We start from the raw sequence: 23,211 nt of genomic DNA on the forward strand, positions 1-23,211 counted from the left end.
TGCTATCCTCAAATTTATGATTATAAAAATTATAAATTTTATTTCTTCGAAGTTTATCCACTAGATTCATCTGTGTTTTAAATAGGTCAAAAGCTTCATCACTCCAATCATCTAAATATCTCTCATATAACCTATTTCTCAATATTGTTTCATCCATTATTTCCAGCGACATCCATGGTTTTCGTGGAACAAGTTTTTTAGACTTCATAGTTTTTAGGTGGCATGCTCTTTCATAAATAGGCAATATGGCTGACATCAGGGTATCCAATGCTCTTGAAGGGCATTCTTTTTCTTCAAAAACAGTATTCCAATCAATAATGCTAATCTCCTCTTCAAATTTTTGGAGATTTTTTTTTTCATTAGTCTAGTTATAACCTTCTTCTTTTGCATTTTTTACAGGATGGTTAATGGTAGCTATTAATAGAAGACGGTCAGATCCTGGGCAAACTATCACATAAGCAAAGCTTATGTGAAGATCACTCGATTGAACAAAGATACGAGTAATTACTTCCTGTGGTCTTGGTCTAGAACCGACAACTATAGTACATGGTACCGGTTACCCCTTTTACGATCGAGAACGCATCATCTAGGCGTATATTAGACGGTTTTCTGGCTTGAAGTGCCTATAAGGGGCATATATGATTTTTTTTTTATTTTATCGAACTATCTTCTAATAGTATAGGCAATATCTTTCAAAAATGACAAGAGAACCTGAGGGTCATATGTTTGCAAAAAGCTGAGAACTAGCCGAGTGGTTGACATGCTAGACTATAAATCCTGTGTCCTTAGGGGCAGGTGCTCGAGTTCAGGTGTTACTGATTTTGTTTTATCTGGAACGGGTTAAGTGGTGTGACTTTGTATGCTCAGCTATAGGGATGATTTGATCCCAACCACGTATTTCACTTACGACCATAGGTAGAGAATCATAAGGTCGGTGCTCGTGCTATGCGGACCATTGGTCAGCATGCGAAAGATTTTTTTATAGTTTTTTTTATTCTGTACTTGGATCCCGTTAGCCCAAGGACATAAGGATAAGAGTTTTGAACTGATCAGGAAAAAAATAATCTCGTTTGGCCCTTTTTTATGCATAATTTTTCTCTTTTTTGAGGTAGGGGGTGTATCTCGGAAATGTTAATGCACTTTAGGGTTATCTCGATCCAAGATTTTATATATAAAAATTTTAAACTGACGAGAGACGAAAATATTTTTGGCCCTTTTCTTGGTCCTCGTTCCCATCCTCCAAAAAAAAGTTTTATCCTTTCCAAAGAAAGTCCCTTATATTTTTCGAATTAATCACATACCCAGCATCAAGGCAAAGAAACAGGGCGTGAAACAAGGCAAGAAACAGGCGTGAAACGAAGGCGGTGAAACAAGGCATAGAAGGGGAATTGATTGCCCTCCAGCCACTTTCAACACGTAAAAAGTGTACTATGATTTTCAACTGAACGAATCCCGAAGTTTCTACCACCAACATATCCGTTTGAGCTGGATCTGTTAATAAAAAAAAAGCATTAAAGATTTATCATTACTCACCACTACAACGGTCTAGCGTTGCTCTGATAAGATCATTACAGCAGCAATTTAGACCACTACGTAACAGGAACAGTAAAATTCAGCAAGTAACATGAACAGTACTGTAAAGACACTGCAGTACAATATTATACAGTACGAAAAACAGTACAGTTCTATAATATAAACAAGTACCAGTTTAAGATTAATAGTTTCTATTAACAAGGTTCCTTATCTACTTACTGTTCAGTAACGTGAACAATACTGTAAAATGAGTGAAGTACAATACTATACAAAACGAAAAAGCAGTAAGGTTCTATATGTTATTAAATAAAAAAAAACAAGTTTTTTAACGGAAAGTAAGGAGCAACATTAAAACTTAAAACGAACAGAAATTACTTCGTATATGAAAGGGGCTGCTTCCTCATCAACGCCCCGCTCTTTACGCTAAAGTTTGACTCTTTCTCTTAACTCTATTTTTTAAAACAGTAAAAAACTTTAGCGTAAAGAGCGGGGCGTTGATGAGGGAGCAGCCCCTTTCATATACGAAGTAATTTCTGTGCGTTTTAAGTTTTAATGTCGCTCCAAACTTTCCGTTAAAAAAAAACTGATTTTTTTAATTTAATTTCTGACCGTTTTTGAATCAATGCATACTTTGATTTTGGCTCTCTGCAGATGAATAATTAAAACGAAATTTTCATATTTTTTTTTTGCTAAATGGCTTTCTTATAGTTTTGATCGAATGATTTTGAAAAAAAGGAGCGAGGGAGGAGGCCTAGTTACCCTCCAGTTTTTTGGCTACGTAAAAAGGCAACTAGAACTTTTGATTTTTTACGAACGTTTTTGTTAGTAAAAGATGTACCTAACTTACAAATTAGCTTACGTAACGAACTTCTGTATTCTCTTGTTTTTAATACGTATATCCGGGGGTTCACCCCTTCGTCAATACCTCACCTCGCTCTTTACTCTAAAGCTTAAATGTTTTCCCAATTCCTTAAGATTGACCCCTGAATCACAAAGGCCGTAGAATAAATAGTTGAAACTACTAAAAATACTTTAGCGTAAAGAGCGAGGTAATAAGAGGAGGTGAGCCCCTCATATGTGCAATAATTTTTGTCTGTTTTTAATGCTGCTCCTTACTTTCAGTTGAAAAACCTTTTCATATTTATTTTTTCATTGTTTTTTTTAAATAATGCTAGAAAATCATGCGCTCCCTTCATGGAAATTTTCTTCCCCCATGACAAATTCCTCCATGAAAAGTTCCCCCAACATATTCCCCTCTTCTCAACCCTTCCACCAACCAAAAAGTCCCCCTGAAAACGTCCGTACACTTCCCAATAACCATTACTATATGTAAGCAATCCAGGTGCCCTCCAATTTTCTTGGTCGCTGAAAAAGGGCACTAGAACTTTTCATTTCTGTTAGAATGAGCCTTATTGCAACATTCTAGGATCACTGCATCAATACGATCACCCCTGAAAAGAAAACAACAAAAAAAACAACAAAAAAAAACAAACAAATAAACACGCATCCATGATCTGCCTTTTGGGAAGAAATACAAAATTCCACATTTTTCTAGATGGGAGCTTGAAACTTCTACAATAGGTTTCTTTGATGCGCTGAATCTGATGGTGTGATTTTCGTTAACATTCTATGACTTTTAGGGGGCGTTCCCCCTATGTTCCAAAATAATGCAAATTTTCTCAGGCTCGTAACTTTTGATGGGTAAAACTAAACTTGTTGAAACTTATATATTTAAAATCAGCATCAAAATGCAATTCTTTTGATGTAGCTATTGGTATCAAAATTTCGTTTTTTAGAGCTTTGTTTACTATTTAGCCGGGTCGCTCCTTACTACAGTTCGTTACCACGAACTGTTTGATAAGATTAAGCTTAATGAAACTTATAAATTTGGAAATACCATAATTTTTTTATATATGTATTGGTATAAAAATTCTGTTTTTTGGAGTTTCGGTTACTATTGAGCCGGGTCGCTCCTTACTTACAGTTTGTTACCACGAGCTGTTTGATAGTTATTTCAGCAAAGTCACCTGTTAAAGACCTTCAGCTAGGTTCTATTCTATTCCAATGTTCTACAGGTACTATAAAGCTCTACAGGTACTATATGTATAAGCTAAACTAGTTTGAAGATAAGCACCACATTGGATAACTTTGATTTGAAAAAGCAGAAGTAAAAAAAAAGTTACAAAGAAGACAAGAAGATTGATGTATTTAGCAATTCATTTCAATAATATTCAGACGTATTATTACGAGCGAATCCTCTCTGAGGACGATTCACTGTATGTCGTGCTGGCTAAGTGGTTTGCGCGCTGGGTTTGGAATCTTTGGTCCTAGGGGCACAGGTTCGATTCCTGGCGTGGCCGGTTATTTGGTTTGGGGCAGGAATCAGTGGCATGACTCTGTATTCTCAGTAAGACTCAACCCAGCTCTGAACGGGATGCTATAGAAATCTGGGGAAGGTAAGCAGGAAGGGTGTGCAAAAGCATAGGATGGTGGGCACCATCCTCCCATTTCACTTCCTTGCTGAAGGGTCATGAAGTGGAGATCGGCACCGCTGGTTTGAACCTTGAAGGTCTAGTACCGTCATACATACTTTTTTCTTACTTACTCTCCGTACCCCCACATACTCGGATTTTAACATATTTCGACGTTTAAAATTTAGTAGGGGTCTTTAGATAGTTCTCAGGTGAAAAGGAGGAATAATTTTTTTACCCTCTATCCCTTTGATGGGTGGGAGTTGTGTGGCCAGCCCCCTTTGAAGGTTAATACCGTCTCTTCCAACTATAAGTATGTATATAATTCATAATTTTATTACCCACCATAATATGCATATGATTTCCTAATTTTAATCCCTTTAAACAGACCTGTCTCTTATTTTGGTCATTCCTGAAATGACCTTAATCCGTTCAAAATAAACCAAAGCTGAACTAACACTTAGGTCAATCAGGTTTTTCGGCCTTAGATTGCACTTAAATTAGAGGTGTTCCTTCTAATAGCTCGTTTATCGTTTTCAACAGAAGTGAAAGCTTTACTCTCGAAACCTCTGCATCACCTTTTTAAAATTTTGATCAAAATCTAAGATCAGTTCTTTCCCCCCTACTTGACATGATTATAACTTTTCAAGATAAACTATCCTATGGGAAATATTTTTAATTCTTTTCTCTAATTGTGATCAAACTTTTCTTCATATCCAGTTTTTGATACTGGAATTCCAAATAAACTGCAATCTAGTCTTTGTATATCAGACTGTATGTCTTAAACTACGTTAAATTAAAAAAACAAAATTATCAGAAAATTTCTCATCTTTTACACGTTTTTTTCTTCTCTTGCCTTTTCTACATAATGTTGATTGGTATTTTTTCAGACAAATGATGCCATAGGAAACACTTTTAATTGGATGTACTTCGTCCCCTTAATAGTGATTGGTTCATTCTTCATGCTTAACTTAGTTCTTGGTGTGCTCAGTGGGTAAGTAAACCTTATTATTTTGTTTATTATTTTGTTCTTACAATTTTATTATTTTATCTTATTGTTATTTCCTTCTATCTCTTATTATATCTTTTATCTTATTATATTATAGTTTTTTCTTATTAAATAATAATATTATTATATTACGTCTTATTATTGTTATCTATCCCTCTTATTGCATCTTATAATTGTATTTTATTATTCATTAATTATTTTACTTGCTTGTTGTTAGCTTGTTTGCTTATGGAAAAACAAAAAGAAAAAACGACAAAGTGACAAAGAGAATAATTTTGAGCCAGTGAATAACGAAAATAAAGCAGATATATCGACAAAGACATCCACCAAACCGTTTATAGGACCCAGGCTACCAATTGATGTTTTGGAGGAATGACATCTCTTTGATTGCTTTGTCCCATCCCCTAGATTTTAAAAATACCTTTTTTCAATATTTGTGTACAGAAAAAACACAAAAAACTGCTACCCCTTAGATTCCGATAAGTGCATTTCTTATCTTAATGTAAAAAAAACATCAACTCCTACTTTTTGGAAAATTGGTGCCCCCAGTTTAAGGCTGAAAACAGTGTAAAGAATATCAAAATATTAGCTTGTGGAAATAGTAAAAAAAATGCCAGTATAGTTTTAGAATTATCTTACTTTGATTTGGCAAACAATCTGTGTTCTACTATAACCAAAAGTCTTATCAAACGGTTCGTTGTAACAAGCTGTAAGTAAGGAGCGACCCAGCTCAATAGTAACCGAAACCCTAAAAACGGAACTTTGATACCAATAGATATATCAAAAGAATTGGAGTTTTATGCTGATTTCAAGTATATAATTTTCATTAAGTTTGCTCTTACCCATGAAAGGTTACGAGTCTGAGAAAATTTGCCTGCTGTTTGAAAAAAGGGGGAAACCCCCTAAAACTCATAGAATCTTTATGAAAGTCAGACCATAAGATTGAGCGTATCAGAGAATCCTATTATAGATGTTTCAAACACTCATCTGAAAAATGTGGATGCTCGTATTTCTTGCCAGAAGATCACAGATGCGTATTTATTTGTTTTTTTCCAGGGGTAATCGTATCGACCCAGTAGTCCTAAAATATCATAAAAAAGCCCATTTGAACGAAAAATAAAATTTCTAGTTCCCTTTTTAAGTGACCTAAAAACTGAAGGGCAGTCAAGCCCCTCCCACGCCCCTTTTTTCTCAAAATCTTCCGGTAAAATTATAAGTTATTTTGCCTTCCTCCTTTTAGAGCAGTTTTGGAGGCGACTGTGCGCACTGTCTTGTAGCGCACAGTGGGGTACACTTAAGCATCCTACTGTTGTACGCTAGGGTTTATTCCAGGTTAAGTAGATTCTAAACAGGTGCAAGTGTCACTTTCACTTTAGTTTCTGGGGTATTTTATCATTTTTCTGGGAACATCTTGTGGGTTCCGTTTGGGTATGTGTAGATTAAGGGAGCAATTTAATCAGTGCAGTTCAATTTCAAGTTCAATTGAGTAAACCTAAGTTGAGTATATTCTGATGTATTTATGTTTCTAGTTTAGTTACATAGAATAAAATATAGTAGTAGCCAATCTCTTGCTTCCGTTCAGGCGTAGGTTTCAGAACCAGCCAAGGGTACTATATTACGAATGAGATCATAGTACATAATACTACGCTCGTCAAGAAACTTCCAGGTGGTGGCCAACTTTTCTCCGGTAACCCTAGTAAAGACATTCTTAACAGTTTCCCATTTGTTTGAATCTTTTGGTTTGCCGAGCTTCTTTGCTAAATCTTCAATTTTATTACATAAAGTTTTACAAAACTCTCTTCGAACCTTACAGTCTAGCAGTTTATCCGTGCCATATGGTTTCATGAGGTTTGAACTGAAGAGCTCAGGGGCTTGTTTCTGATGAGCTTGACTTACTTGACTTAAGTCCCATCCGGCCTTAGTGGCTGCATTGGAGCTTCTTCTCTTATGAACAAATGATGAATGTGGCGACGGTAGTTTGATCTATCTGGCGCTAGACGAAGTAGCTGGGGGAGTTTATTGGCCGGGAAATTGTCGGTCCATCTCTTAAGAGGTCGGCCTCTGGGGCGCGTGCCGTGAACCCGTCCTTCGAATGTGATTTTTGGGAGCTGGTTGGCTGACATTCGCTGGATATGGCCGAGCCAGCGGAGTTGCTGGCTTCTGACTCGGTCCATGATGGTGCGGGGACAACGGAGTATTTTTGTAGGTCTTCGGTATTTGAGACTCGGTCAATGTAGGTGATCCCTGCAATGCTTCTAAGGCATTTAGTTTCAAATGTGGAGATTCTTCGCTCATCATCAGCCTTTCTTGACCAAGTTTCGCTTGAGTATAAAGCTATTGGGATTATGAGAGAGTTGAAGAGTCGCACCTTCAGAGAAGTTGACAGAGTCTTGTTTTTCCAGATTGGCAAGAGGTTCTTGAAGCCGGCGCCTGCCAGGCCAAGTCTTCGTTTGATCGATTTCTAGCAGTCGTTGTCAGAAGCTAGGAGGCTCCCTAGGTAGACAAAGGAGTCAACATTTTCTACTGGCTCTCCTTTTATTGTTAGCTGCACGTTTCTTGAAGTAGGGTCTCAAGACACCCACATAACCTTGGTTTTGGCTGTGTTAACGACCATCTCAAAGGCCTCGGTTGTTGACACTACTTCGTCAGTGTCAGCTTGGAGTAGATGCTCTTGACTGTTGAATTTTTCGATGTCATCTGCGTATGCTAATTTATCGATAAGCTTCCCTCCAATTTCTGCACCGTCAACAGTCTCGGCAAATGATAGCGCTGCGTTGAGGAATAGGTTAAAGAGGTTGGGTGACAAGAGACAACATTGAAGAACGCCCGCCGATGTCAGAAACCCCTCTGTCAATCCCTCGGGCGTTTGGACTTGGCTGACGAAATGTGAACACATTTCTCTTATCAGGATTACTATGTTTTCAGGGACTCCATAGTGTAGTAGGATGTGCCATAATCCATCTCGCCATATCAAGTCAAAAGCCTGCTTGAAATTAATGAAGAGTAGTAGCAGCTCTTTCGCAAACTCGATATACTTCTCCATCATTTGCAGAGTGGAGAAAATCTGATCTATGGTAGAGCGGTCTTTTCGAAAGCCTGCTTGGTATTCCCCTAAGATATGGTTTGTCAGAGATTTCAGACAGTCAAGGAGTATTTTTGTAAGAATCTTTGCCGGTTGGCTAGTTAAACTTATTGGTCTGTAGTTGTTACAGTCGCCCTTTTCCCCCTTTTTAAAAAGGGGGACGATGGTGGCTTTCGCATAAGATCTGGGGAAGTGGCCTGTTTCCCAGACACTTGTTATGACTTTGTGATAGATATCGACCAGTTCTTCTGGGCCTGCTTTTAATAGTTCTGACTGAATACCATCCGGGCCTGGGGCTTTATTAATTTTTAGAGATTTTATTGCTGAGAGTACTTCATCTCTTAGTGGAGGAGGGCTTGGATCTACTGGGTACTGCGGTAGTGGGAAACATAGTAATATGTTCGGGTCGGGCGTTATTGTGGGGCTCAGGTTTTCGCTGAAGTGGTCCTTCCATCGTTCTTGTCTTGCCTCGGAGTCTGTGATTGGGAGCCCGTGTTTATTTAACAGTGTAGGAGCGGCCGATGACTTCTTTTTTGACAGTTCACGGACTTTCTTGTACATGAAGTGGCTATTACCTTTTTGAAAGGCTTCTTCACACTCACGACATTTATCATTGACGTAGTGTCGTCGAGCCTGCCGGATTCTCTTTTCTACTAGGAGCTTCAGCCTCTTGTACTCGTCCTTGCTTTGTCGATCTACCTTGTTAGCATGGACGCTCTTCTGCACACATAGATCAATAATTTCGGGGGTGATCCACGGCTTATCCGAATGGATCTGAATTCCCAGGATCTCACTAGCAGTTTCTCTGATGATGGATGCGCTTTCGTCGACCAATCGGTCAGTTTCTTCTGCTGCTGGAGCTTCCATGGGTTGGATTCTTGACAACTTGTTTGAGAGTGCTGTTCTATACCTGTTCCTTGTTTCTATGTTTTTCAGCACGTCGACACGATATCTTGGTAAGCTTTTCTTAGGCTATTGGGGCTTCCGAATGCGCAAACGAGGCTCAGACATGACTAGAACGTGGTCCGAGTCGAAGTTGCCACCGGCTATGGAGACTGTGTTCAGTACTGATGATTTCCGTCGCTTGCCGACAATCAATCATGTTTGCAGTGTGGCCGTCAGGGGATCTCCAAGTAACTTTCCTTCGTTCTCTATGACAGAACATGGTATTCGTTATAAAAAGCTCGTTATCCCGACAAAAGTCGATGAGCATTTTACCCCTGTGGTTCTGCCGCCCATGCCCGAACTTGCCCATGGCATCTTCAATTCCATCATTTGAGTGTCCGACAATGGCGTTGAAGTCCCCAATCACGAACAGAACATCTTTCTTGGGAGCCATGTCAACGGTGTGTTGGTGTTGGCTGTAGAATTCTTCGGCTTCTTGGTCATTCCGGGACAAGTCTGGGGTGTAAATTGGATTATGGTCATGTTGGAAATGGTTCCTTTCAGACGAATGGTGATAATACGTTCAGAGACAGGATGGATGGCAAGAAGAGACTGTTTGGCTACCCTGCCAAACAATTTAAAAAATAAATATTATCTTATCTTACCTTGGCAGTGAACTCCATCACTTCTTCTAGACGTGATGAGCCTGATGTCGTTTAATTTTTTCTGTTCCTGTGGAGGGTGAGTCTCAGAAAGTCCAACGATGTCCCTGCGGTAACGGTTCATCTCGTTTAGGACTAGTTCCATTTTTCCTGGTTTGGCTAATGTGCGTACGTTTAGCGTAGGATAAACGAAGTCTTCTCCGACTAGAGAGTCGTCAAATCGGATAAATGATCGTCGGCTGCCCCGGACGCGGTAACAATTTGCAATTCTTGGTCTCATACCGTCGGTTATCCCGGACGCGGTAGCACAAGTTCTTACTTTCTTATTCGCCATTTTCATAATTTATATTTAAGAGAAGGAGTTTCATGGCTAATTTGTCGGGGTAGCGGTAAGCCACTCCTCTCTACCCTTAGCAGAGGCCATTGTCCATAGAGCTGGATCGTCTGCCCTTCATAGTTGTCCCTCTAGGAAGGGAAGGGATCCTCCCGTTCGGTGGTCTGCGACGCCGAGCAATTTTTCCCATTGCTGGTGGAAGGTGTGTACCCGCCGGGACATGTCCACACACCGGTGGGCCCTGCATGGTGTACATGAGTGGGGCCTTCCTCCTCCTCCACCTGTTTTTCTGACCCCCGGGCGAGGGTGTCCCATTTTCAATTATGGATCCCCAGGAACTAGGTTCCCCCTTGGTCCGCACCCTCTATGAAGGTATCCTACATATCTGTAGAACGTCCCCCTATCTGCCACCTGGGGACGCGCTGAATGACCTGGGGGAGGCCTCCTACTAAGAAAAGACTCAATAGGGCTCAGAATTTTGATGAGCAACAGCCATAAATACCGCAAATCGCCCACTGTTGACACGCAGATTTTATAACAGAACATAAACTCCTGATTTGGTGTTATGTCATGTCAAACATAAAAAACATTGTCTGAAATGTAAATCAGATTTTGCACAGCGCAGATGATAGTGGCTTTTAGAACGTTTAAAGGGGGGTTACTCGCTTACTCGTATTTGCGGTAATTTCTGTTGGTTTTCACTTCGGCTGGATTGACAATTTTCATTTCTGTTTGTTCTAGTATTCGTTTATTCATCATAGCAGTATGGGCTACCATTATGTTTGACGTGATTATAACTTCAGTTTGTTTTTGGCTTCATTTATTCATTGATAGTAATTTCGGTTCATTTAAATTTGGATCACTGTAGGACTTATTATCCATTCGTTTTACTGTTTAATGTGGATTTTTACTTTATTCTGAAAACTTCCCTTTTTGATTTTTTTTTTAATTGATAAAAAGAACACGAATCTTTTTGTAGCAAAAATTTTAAAAGTAAAACTCCGGGTTTCTAAATGTGAATTTATTTTTCTTAATAAACACGGAATGTGATTTATTTTCAATCTATTGATTTATCTATTTATTAATAAGCACAAACGTATTAGATCAATGGTGAAGAGGAGAACTAAAAAAATATAGAAAAAAATTAAAAACATGAGAAAACATAGAAAAAAATAAAAATAAAAATTTGAGGAAACATAGAAAATGTAAATAATTTCTGACACCACACTGGCTAAGCATCACAGAACGAAGAAAAAAATCGTGAAGAAGAGAAAACAATGATAACATCAGCCAATGAAAAAAAGAGGAAACTATGCAATTTTTTCGGTCGAGACCTCCGCTCAACCGTATTTTGTGCAGAATAAAAAAAAGTATCTATAAAGTCCACAGGACAAAAAAACAAACAATTAAAACAAACAGAAACTAAAAGAAGAAGATCTTTTCTATGTAACGTTGTAAGGGTAACCCTTCTTCTTTAAAGATTAAAATTAAAATTTTTATTTTCATATTCAAAAATAAATAAATAAACTTAACACTTTCACTCCGAAGAAAACCTGTGAGGGTTTGCGGTCGCACAAAAGTCCACGTAACTACTTTCCTATTAACAAAAAACAAACGTTTTACTGCTATTAATACTAGCCACACTACTTGCCTATTAAATAAAGAGTTTCAATGTTTGCTTTAAGGTTTTTTTTATTTGTCCTATGGACGTTTATCTGTATTTTTTTTTATTCTGCACTGAAGACGATCGATTCGAGGTGTCGACCGAAATGTTTGTATATTTTCTTCTATTTTTCACAGACTGTTTTATCCTCGTTTTCTCCTTACGAATTTTTCTTCCTTTTGAATAAAAAAGTGAAAATTAAGAAAACATAGAAACAAGAAAAGGAAAATGAAATATAAGGGAAAGTGCACAAGCAAGAAAAATATCGGATAGGATGATCGTGAAGGTATAAATGGACTTTGAAAGCCACATCTGAGAGTGTCTAGTCCCAAATATATAACTATGAAACTAAATCAGGGACACCTAATTGTCTACCAAAAAACTAATTTTGGTCAAGAGTAGAAGATATAGGTTACGTATCTTTGTAAACATGAAATTTAATTGACCTATTTGATGCCAATTTTCAATCATGTTAGATTACCGTAAATAATCAAGGGTCAAATATACAGTACTTCGATTAAATTGATGCTGAAAAATAAAATTCACGTTTTTTGTATGAAACAATTACATATTCTCGTCAAAAATGTAAAAATCCGGCTTACCTAGTGGCTATGAGAAAGCAAATCTGATAGCGTAAATGCTTTGTTTCCGTGTTTCAATGTGCCAAATGAAACAAATTTACAAGGATGACCGTGTAGATTTGTGGAATAAGCAGTGCTCTATTTGTCTTCATATTCCGCGACGCACAAAATAAGACATCATCTTCTTGTAAGGTTATGCAAGGTATTAATATGTCATTTGGCTTGTTAATTTATTTCATTCTGGTCTTGACTCTGTAGTAGTGAGGATGAGACTCCCAATTAGATAAGTTTCCTTTAAACCTGATTATTTTGAAGGGTTTTTTTATTTTTTGTGTTAGAATAATATGATGTTTATAGCTATAGTAGATTTTTTGTTTACTTTTAGCGTTTATAAAGGTAAATAAATAATTAGTTTTTAAATAGGAGTAGTGAGGGGGTTATGGATTTAAACGGATCCATAGCCACTACACTTTTCTTCCTTTAGCGATTTAAGATGAAGAAGAAGTTTAACGGCGATCCCCTCAGGGAAAGACACAAATATATGTTATGTAATAGGGAATGTTTTTAAACAATGCAGGTGCATGCTAGGCAATAGAAAGGGTTTTCTTGAGCATTTCTTTGGTACGTAATATGGTTTGTCTACTTTTAGTTGTTACATTTTTTTACTTTTGGTTGCTACGTAATAGAGTGTATTAGAGTCCACTAGTCAATCAGGGAATTTCTTAGAAAATTTTCTTCAGATATTTTTCTTCAAGGTGAATTTCTTCATGATTTCTTTTGTTCTTACGTAATAGGGGAATGTTTACCTATGTTAAAAATGACATATTCACAAGTGACTTGTTTTTTCAGGCCCGCTTGGGGGATCCCAACTTGTAACTGAGGAGGACACAAACGTGAGTGTTACGTAGTGAAAGTGCACATATGTGATGCTACATAATACCTTAAGAGATTTTATTTTCTCTCAATGCGTTAATTTCAAGGAACATTTATACTCTAAAAATTTTTATCCCTATTAGGATTCGAAAAGGTATTTCCATCCAATGGACTGGAGCTCTTAACAGCTGGACCAGCTATCTATTCTCATTATTTGATTCATAAAATAGATTCTATGAAATAACCTATTCGACCCATGGACAAAACCCTGTCCCGCTTACTAGAATGATTAAGCTATTGATTGTGTGTTCCTTATGACTGCAATAATTGATATGTAGAGGGGTAAATCAATTACTAGAAATTGTTTCGACTTGGTATAGACCTGAATGTTAAGTAATACTTTAGAGAGTGTTATCAGATAATATTGCTTCCAGAGATGAAATAAAAGCGAGAGTACCATTATGGCTATAATATGCTACACCTTCATACACCTTCATATATTAAAGGCATTCTTGAAAGAACATACCTATGTGCATAGGCTACAAGATGCTTAAATTGAGAAATATATTGAAGTTTTATCCTGAATCAATAAATCTAAATGATGCAGACTTTTGTACCAACAAATTTACAAAGCAATATTAAAATAGAGAAGAAGAATTTAAAACTCAACAACGGAAAAAGAAGACGTGAAAAATTCTGACAAAGGACGAATATAAGCAAAAAGAACTATGCATTAAAGAAAGTGGGGGGGTCATAGGAATCAAAACCAGAGGGAAGGGTTAATATTAGAGGTAAATTTAATCCCAATTAAGAGATATTTCTGAGAGCTTTTAATGAAAAAGCCGTGTTTCTTCGAGCCAAGTCTATGAAACCAGGGATGCACAGTCTTGGCCGAAAAGAAAAGCGGTGTTTCATTAAAGCTCCCAAAATATAACCTCTAACGAGATTATGTGACATTGGAAGAGAAAACATTATTCAAATGTGCACTTGTCAAGCGGAGATGCACAGTCTTGGTTCACAGAAACGCGGCATTCTCATTAAAAGCTCCAAAAATATCTTAAAGGGGCTTAAATTTACCTCAAACGAGCTTATATAAAATTTGAAGAAAACATATTACTCAAATTTGTATTTGTCAACCGGGGATTCACAGTCTTGGCTCAAAGAAACGTGGTATTTACATTAAAAGCTCTCAAAGATATTAGCTCTAATGAGATTACGTGAAATTTGAAGAAAAAATATTATTCAAATGTGCGCTTGTTAACCGGGGATGCAAAATCTTGGCTCAAAGAAACTCGGGATTTTCATTAAAACTCTCAAAAATAACCTCTAAGGGATTGTGTGAAATTTGAAGAGGAAATATTATTGAAATGTTCGCTTGTCATCCAGGGATGCACAGTCTTGGCCTTAAGAAACACGGCATTTTCATTAAAAGCTCTCGAAAATGTCTTAATGTGGCTTAAATTTACCTCTAACGATTTTATGTAAAATTCGAAGAGAAAATATTATTCAAATATGCGCTTGTCAACCGGGGATGCACAGTCTTGGCTAAAAAAACGCGGTATTTTCATTAAAAGCTGTCAAAAATATAACCTCTAACGAGATTGTGTGAAATCTGCAGAGAAAATATTATTCGAATATGCATTGTCAACCGGGTAGCACAGTCCTGGCTCAAATAAACGCGGTATTTTCATTAAAAGCAATCAGATATAGCTCTTAATAGGACTTATATTTACCTCTAATATCGATCCTCCCTTCTGGAATTGATTGGTAGGATCCCCGCATTTCTTAAATTTACCGTTCTTTTGGTTTATTTTTTATCATATGTCTGTTTTTTATGTTTTATTTTTTCTGTTCTTGAGTTCTAACTGATTTTTCTTTGTTCATTAATTTTATGTAAATTTGTTTTTTATTAAAAAAAATTGTATGTACAAAAGTTTGTATTCTTTAGATTTACGATCGTGAAGTAAAATTTGTCATAAAAAGTTTGTTTAGTAAAAAGGAAAAAAACTTTTGATCTTGTATGAAGGTGCAGCATATTTTAGCCATAATGGTACTCTTTCTTTTATATCATCTCTGATAGCAATATTATCTGATAACAATCTCTAAAGTACTACTTAATATGCGGGGTGTACACCAAGTGTCAATCGATTTTTCCCTTCTGCATCTCAATTATTGCAGTCATACGAAACACGTAATCAATCGCTTAGTTATTCTATTAAGTGGGACAGGGATTTCTCCAAGGGGCAAATAGGTTATTTCGTAGAATCAATTTCCTGAATAAAATACTAGGAATAAATTGATAGTCTAACTGTCTAGGGCTCCCTTCCATAGGATGGATATACCCTTTCGAATCCTAATGGGGACAAAGATCCTTAGAATATAATGGTTCCCTTAGACAAACGCATTGAAAGAAAATGAAACCTCTGAAATTATTATGTAACATCCCATGTATGCACCGTCATTGCGTGACACCCGCGTGTGTTTCCTCCTCAGTTAGAAACGGGGATCCCCAAAGGGGGCTTGAAGAAACAAGTCACTTGTGGATGCGTCATCCATAAGATAAGTAAAAATTCCCCTATTATGTAAGAACTAAAGAAATCATGAAAAAAAACACCTTGAAGAAAAAGTGTCTTAGAAAACGTCTTGGGATGTTTTGAAGCGTCTTGAAAAAAGGAAAATGTCTTAGAAGAGTTTTGGGATGTCTTGAAACGTCTTGAGGAAAAATGCCCTAGAAAACGTCTTGGGATGTCTTGAAACGTCTTGAAAAATGTCTTGAAGAAAAATAATTTAAAAAACGTCTTTTGATGTCATGAAACGCCTAGAAAAATGTCCTGAAGAAAAATATTTTGACAAAATTTTCCTGCTTGACGAGTGAATACTAATACGTCCTATTACGTAGCAGTAAAAAGTAAAAAAAAACTTTTTATGTAACAACCAAAAGTAAACAAACCCTATTACGTAACAATCAAAGAAATATTTAAGAAACCCTTCCTATTACGTAACATGCATCTGTTTAGTTTAGAAAACATTCCCTATCGCGTAAATTACATCTTTTTCTTCGCCTGAGGGGAAGGCCGTTAAGCTTTTTCGTCATCTTAAATCATAAAAGGAAGAAAAGAGTAGTGGCTAGGGCTCGGTTTAAATCCATAGCCCCCTCACTACAAACAGATTAGGAGGCTCAGTCTAATTTTATAACAGTGGAAAATTTTTTTCAAATATTTTGTTTACTTTGCCTTGCGAATAATCAATTTCTTGCTTTGTCTAATTTATTATATCTTGAAGAGAGTTTTCAATGGAGAGAAAACGAGTTGAAAGACGTGAAAAATTTCGAAAGATAAAAAGAAACAAAGATTTCACAAACGCCTTTCTCAATTACTTCGACTGGATATCTTATACAGGTATATTGAAAAGGGTTGCAGTGAATTTTTGATTTTCTTAGTGGTAGCAGCTTTTCTTCTTGATTGGTTATTTGGAGACGTCACTTTATAATGTCCGTATTATGGTAGTTTTCTTCTTTTCCTCTTTTCCAGCTTTCCTCTTTTTTCCATCCTAGTAGCTATTTGCATTATATATATGGCAATAAGATAGATCCACCTTGATGTAATTTCAAAAGCACGAAAATACCGTTATAAATCTCCTATTATTAGAAAACAATATGTTGCATGTTATAAAGATGAATTGCGTGTTTTGAAATTACATCAATCTGACAAAATGATTTTCCCAACAAAGTAGGTTTCATACAGCAGGATCATAATATTTCTATAAAAAGGAAGAAACATTTATTATTAACTATTAAATTGAGCAAAGACAAAAAAAGAAGAAAAATACTGACATAATGGCATTGTCAAAATTCTGCAGCATAATATAATAAACTTTAATTGTTACTTTTAGATTTTCAGCTTAAAAGAAACATCATTTTTCAAAATAGAGAAGCCGCTCATTTAAAAGGGGGGGGGGGTAGACTTTGGCAAATGATCTGCTTGTATGGGGGTGTGGCAAGAATTTCCTGAAGTAGGTTGAGACAGAAGCCCCCAAGATCTTTGTGTCACCCTCAGTCCTTGTTTTTTTTTACTCTTTTTTTAGAATAAATTTGTCAATTTGGTCAATTATTGAAACCTTTGTTGTATTACCCCACCCCCCCAAAAAAATTTTGGTCTAGATCCGCCCCTGGACAGAAATGCCCTCAATTTTATATCATGTCCTTGAATAACCTAATTATCCTTCTGTATGCATTTATTTTTTTTCTTCGTAGCAGGTACATTTAATTTAAAATGGTTAGACCATCAAACTCTAATAGAATTTCAAAATATTCTCGCAGTCCATTTCTAGATGTGATTAAAATTAAATTAAACACTTATGAAAATACTGTTTTTACAAGGAAAAAGGCAAAGTTGTAACTATGCTAATATGATTTAAATTCTACCAGATTACCAGATTTCAAGATTTTGCTGTTTTTGGTTTAAAATTTAAAGCTCTATAAGGCAGCATCACCTTTTTTTCAGCGTATCCATGTTGAAACTTGAAAACAGATAAGCAAAACTAACTTTTTAAATTTCACAGTTCTTTTTATCCCAAAAGTTCCGATTTTAATACCCTGTTTATTCCAAAAGGCAACTATGTGTTCAGTAGACAGATAAACCTTCATAAAATGTTTGATGCCAGATGTTTTTACTTTTTTATTGCTATTGTTTCTCCCACCTTCCTTGTTTTTGCTCCCTCTACTGTCAAAGACTGCGCATCTACATAAGGCTCTAGGCTGCCCCCTTCCCCTCAAATTTCTCACATACATGTCCGTTGGATAACTCCTTCCACCAGTAATTCCTCCCCCAACAGAAAATTGCAGTCCTCCCAAATATATAAGTAGAATAAGGTCCAAGAAATAAGTAGAATAAGTGGTGTAGAAAATTCCATAGTGTTTCCTTTTTTATTTTTTGCATCGTTTTTTAGTATTTTTTTTTGGGGGGGGGGGGGGCGTTATCATAACAGTTTCAGAAAAAGATTAAAGAGAACAATTTAGCAACATTAAACTAGTGGCTATTGTGAAGGGGATGCCCTATGATGGAAGCGCAGAGAAATGTAGACTGAGACTAAGAAGTACGAGTAATTACTCCCCGTGAACTTGGTCTAGTATCGACATCTATAGTTAATGATTCCAGTTCAACCCATATGGTTGAGAAGGCGTCTAATAGTGGTACTTTAGATAGTTTTCCCGTCTGTGGGACTTTTTTTTCTAATTAAAATAGCTTGGATTCAAACTCCAAATCATAACCAAACAAATTAAAATGGACAAAACTCCTCATTTCAAATAATCAATAATATTATTTCTTTAGCATTTGTCTTATCCTGCCATGATAACTTAACCACCGGTCCCCCAGTTAAAGGTAGAATATTCGAAAATCCATTCTTTTTTTGATTTTTCCTGTGTGTCTCACAATCTCTTTGGCTGCGCAATTTTGTATGTGTGGTGAATTACCCCTGGAGAATTGTCCACGAGGAGGGTACATTATCTGAAAAGAATTGTCGACGTGAATTTTCTGGTGGGAAATAAAAATATTCAATAAAATTGAATTCCCGATTTATGCCAAAAATTTTTAAGATTGTGCCAAGGTTGCCATGGCACAATGGTTGTGCATACTACAGTATGCCATGGTTGTGCAAGTTTCCGCGTGGCCATTGCACAGCCCGCACATTATAACCATTTGAAATTTCATTGAAATATAAAATATGTTTCATTTTATTGTCCTTGGTGTTTTAAAGCCATTTTGTGCCCCCTCCCTTTGAAAACCCCTTGTGTGATCCTAATTCGCTAATCCTTTTCATAGATTTTCGAAATGTAGAAGGTGCCTAGAGAATTGTTAGGTGTCTCTTAAATTGCCCATCAATTTCAAACTGATATTAACATAAATAGGTTTAAGCTAGGCTTTCATTTTTGGTATTGGTATTACCCCTAGAAAACAGTCTACATTGTAATCCCCTCTATAACGCTTTTGAAGATGCATTAGTGGTGTGACACTCTCCCCCGTGTGTGATCCTAATTTGTTATTTAACCTTTTAGTGAGTTTGCAAAAGAAAGAGAGCGAGTGGAAAATCGACAGGCGTTTTTGAAATTACGTAGGCAGCAACAATTAGAAAGGGAACTAAATGGTTATGTAGAATGGATTTGCAAAGCAGGTAAGATTTTGTATTTGGTAATCGTAATTTTACATTGGTAGTGGTAATTGTAATTGTAGCTGGTAATTGTAATATGTAATTAGTAAGAATGAACGTGCATGGGTGGCTGTACTACGCCTTTTATAACAGGCTTTTGATGAACTATATATACAATACGGATAATGTTACGGGTAATACTTTCGAGAAAAAGTTTGTTCTGGTAAATGATAATAATACTCTGCATCATAGTCAAACATCTCACCGTAAAAATAGATTGTAAAATTTTGAAAACATTGTCGTCCCTGTTTTAAAGTGGAGAGAGGCTTATCTTCAATTTATCTGGACATAAATCGATAGAGTCCTATTTATAGATGGAGAGGATTGTATTTTTAGTTGAAAACTTTTCTTTCTAATAGCGTGATCAAGGCATTTTCGTAATTGCTGATTTGATATCTGAACTAAAGGCTAATTCATACTAAGCACACATTTCTCTTCAACATTCTTTTTTTAGTTACAAATAAAGTATTCTTACAGTTATATACTGTAGAAATAAGATCTGAGAAGATCCTTCTGATCGCTGCCTAAGTAAAGAATGATGTTGGCACAAAGTATTATTTTTTGTTTTGATTTTAAACCAGGGCACTTTGTAAGGAAGGAGTTGTTGTAGAAACTTTATAAGGGCTCAATTTGATTGGACGGGCTAGTGCCTTTTTATGGCACTTGGTATCTACCAAGTGACATATAGCGATCGCAAATTCTGTCGGTCTGTCGGTCTGTCTGTCTGTCGGTCTGTCTGTCTTTCTGTCCCGGTTTTGCTACTTTAGGCACTTCAAGGTAAGCTAGGACGATGGAACTTGGCAGGCGTATCAGGAACCAGACCAGATTAAATAAGAAATTGTTGTTTCCCCGATTCGACCGTCTTGGGGGGGAGTGGGGGACGGTTAAATCGGAAAAATTAGAAATAATGAGGTATTTTTAACTTACGAACGGGTAATCGGATCTTAATGAACTTTAATGTTTGGAAGAAAATTGTGTCTTAGAGCTCTGATTTTAAATCTCAACCAGATCAGGTGAGATTGGGGGGAGTTGAGGGGCCTAAAATCTGTGAAAACGCTTAGAGTGGATGGATCGGGATGAAACTTGTCGGGACAAATCATCACAAGTCCTGGATACGTGATTGACCTAACCATAACGGATCCGCTCTCTTTGAAGGAGTTGGGGAGGGAAGGTTAATTCTGAAAAATGAGAAAAAATGAGGTAATTTTAACTCACGAAGGAGTGATCAGATCTTAATGAAATTTGATATTGGGAAAGATATCGTGTCTCAGAGCTCTTATTTTAAATCCCGACCAGATCCGCTGACATTGGGGAGAGTTGGGGGGACCAAAAATCTTGGAAAACGCTTATAGTGGAGAGATTGGGATGAAACTTGGTAGGAAAAATAAGCACAAGTCCTACATACATGATTGAAATAACCAGAACGGATCCACTCTATTTGGGGGAGTTGGGGGGAGGTTAATTCTAAAAATTAGAAATATGAGGTATTTTTAACTTACGAAGGAGTGATTGGATCCTAATGAAATTTCATATTTAGAAGAACCTCGTAACTCAGATCTCTTATTGTAAATCCCGACCGAACCCAGTGTCATTGGGGGGGGGGTGGAAATCTTGGAAAACGCTTAAAGTGGAGAGATCGGGATGAAACTTGGTGGGAAGATTAAGCACAAGTCCAAGATATGTGACGGAAATAACCAGATCGGATCCTCTCTCTTTGGTGAATTGGGGGGGGGGGGAGTAATTCGGAAAAATAAGAAAAAATGTAGTATTTGTAACTTACGAATGGGTCATCAAATCTTAATGAAATTTGTTATTTAGAAGGATCTTTTGCTTTAAAACTCTCATTTTAAATCCCGACCAGATCTGTTGACGCTGGGGGGAGCTGGAGGGGGAAACCGGAAATATTGGAAACCGGATGTCTTGGAAAATGCTTAGAGTGGACAGATCGGGATGAAACTTGATGGGAGAAATAGGCACAAGTTAGATATGTGATTGATATAATTGGAACAGATCCATTCTCCTTAGTGGAGCTGGAGGTTGTTAATTTGGAAAAATTAGAAAAATTGAGGTATTTTGAGTTAAGAAAAGGTGACCGGATCTTACTGAAATTTGATATTTAGCAGGAGCTCATGTCTCAGAGTTCTTATTTCAAATCCCAACGAGATCTGTTGACATTGGAGGGAGTGGGAGGGAGAAACCGGGAATTTTGGAAAACGCTTATAAATGCTGTAGATACGTGATTGACGTAACCGGACTGGATCCGCTCTCTTTGGGGGAGTTAGGGGGTGGGGTTCAGTGCTTTGGCGTGTTTGGTGCTTCTGGACATGCTAGGACGATGAAAGTTGGTAGGCGTGTCAGGGCACAAATTTACTTGATAAAGTCATTTCCCCCGATTCGACCATCTGGGGGCTGAAGGGAGAGGAAAAATTAGAAAAATCGAGGTATTTTTAACTTAAGATTGGGTGATCAGGATCTTAATGAATTTTGATATTCAGAAGGACTTCGTGACTCAGAGCTCTTATTTTAAATCCCGACTGGCTTTAAGCTTCTGATTTTCCTTTTAAAGCAATCTATATATTCTTAGAATTTTGCCAGAGCTCATACCATATGAGCTCTTGGCTCTTCCGACCTCGTCACAAGTGCCATATGAGCTCTTAGCTCTTGTTTAATAGTAAAAATTCATCGGAGGGTGAATACCCCTCAAACTCCTATCATTTCCCGAAACACTTCTTAAGCTGTGGAGTCCACAAGAGGAATTAAGATAACTGGTTCCCATTGTGAATGAGCACACACTTTAAAGAGCGCTTGTTGCTGTCAATGAAGAGTTGCCAATCTCTTGGATCGTATTGAGAAGTACTAAGTTTACTAAGAAGACCGCGAAAAATCAGCAGTACACGAGGCCTTCCTCCTGGCAGACGAAGCCCATATAGTCCTCATACCTTCTACGAAAGAAAGTGATACGTATGTCCGCATCTATTAGATTTTTTTCTTTGAGTCTTGAGGCTAAGAGCTCGGAAGTTGTCTTGTGCTTTATACTTTTCCTTTGTATATCCTCCTTCATCTGCACTGGCTACCTTTTTGTCACTATCGGGAAGCTCTATGAACGCTGGTACAGGATTTTATGCGCAGTGAGCAACTGGACATCAGGCAGACGGAATGTCATGGTACTGGAGGCTGTGTCAATTATTCCGTTTGGTGCCGGTAGTATTGATGGCGTAGAAGTGACAATTCGATGCATGGTCTAAAGGCTTCCTCCGAACCATCAAACTCGGAACCTTCAGTGAAGTTTTCACACCCTTCGTCCACTGCCCCAGGTATTCCACGCACGTCTTGCATTCTGTGTGCGATGCCCAAAACTTATCTTGGTCACGCAGTTTAACTTCAAAGTAAGCTTCATAGGCGTGCTTTACAAATCCTGTTCCTCCTGTCCACTGACAGTGTGTAATATCTACAGATGTAGCAGAAAACGTCAAGATCCCGCATGACCGTCATCCTGCATGATCAACAGCATGAACTCCAAGTCAAGGTCAAAACGAATAGAAATTAAAATGAGTAGGGGCCAAAACACCTATGCGTCCCAAGGCCAGAATGTGATTTGCCCTTAACTGAAATTTTTTAATGTTTTCAGTTTTATTACTTTAATAAATCAAATATTATTAACATTTTAAGGAATAAACATCAGCATATGTATATTAAACTGACAATGCACAATCGTTTGCATTTTTTTAAATAAAGTCCAAATTATCTTCTTGCCTTGGGAAGGCATCTGGGTTATGGTATTTGGGTGGTAGTATCGCATGGTAGATTATTTGAGTCTATTTTTGCTCATTTTGGTTTAGTAGAATTCTTTAATTTTCTTTGGAAAACTTAATTTAAGGAAAAAATATTTTTTTAAAATTAATTTCAACAAA

At 37.1% G+C, this 23,211-nt stretch overlaps 1 protein-coding gene across 1 annotated transcript in view; it reads left to right on the forward strand.

The window, feature by feature from the left end:
• LOC136043745 (voltage-dependent calcium channel type A subunit alpha-1-like) overlaps positions 1–23,211 on the forward strand; it is a gene marked incomplete at its 3' end in the record, with an annotated part of 199,168 nt that overhangs the window by 86,772 nt on the left and 89,185 nt on the right. Inside the window, 2 exon segments of the mRNA XM_065728664.1 lie at positions 4,895–4,998; positions 19,149–19,264. Of these exon segments, the coding sequence (XP_065584736.1) occupies positions 4,895–4,998; positions 19,149–19,264 (220 nt within the window).

The sequence above is a fragment of the Artemia franciscana genome, unplaced genomic scaffold (assembly GCF_032884065.1).
Source record: "Artemia franciscana unplaced genomic scaffold, ASM3288406v1 Scaffold_904, whole genome shotgun sequence".
In the NCBI taxonomy this organism is placed as follows: Eukaryota; Metazoa; Arthropoda; class Branchiopoda; order Anostraca; family Artemiidae; genus Artemia; species Artemia franciscana.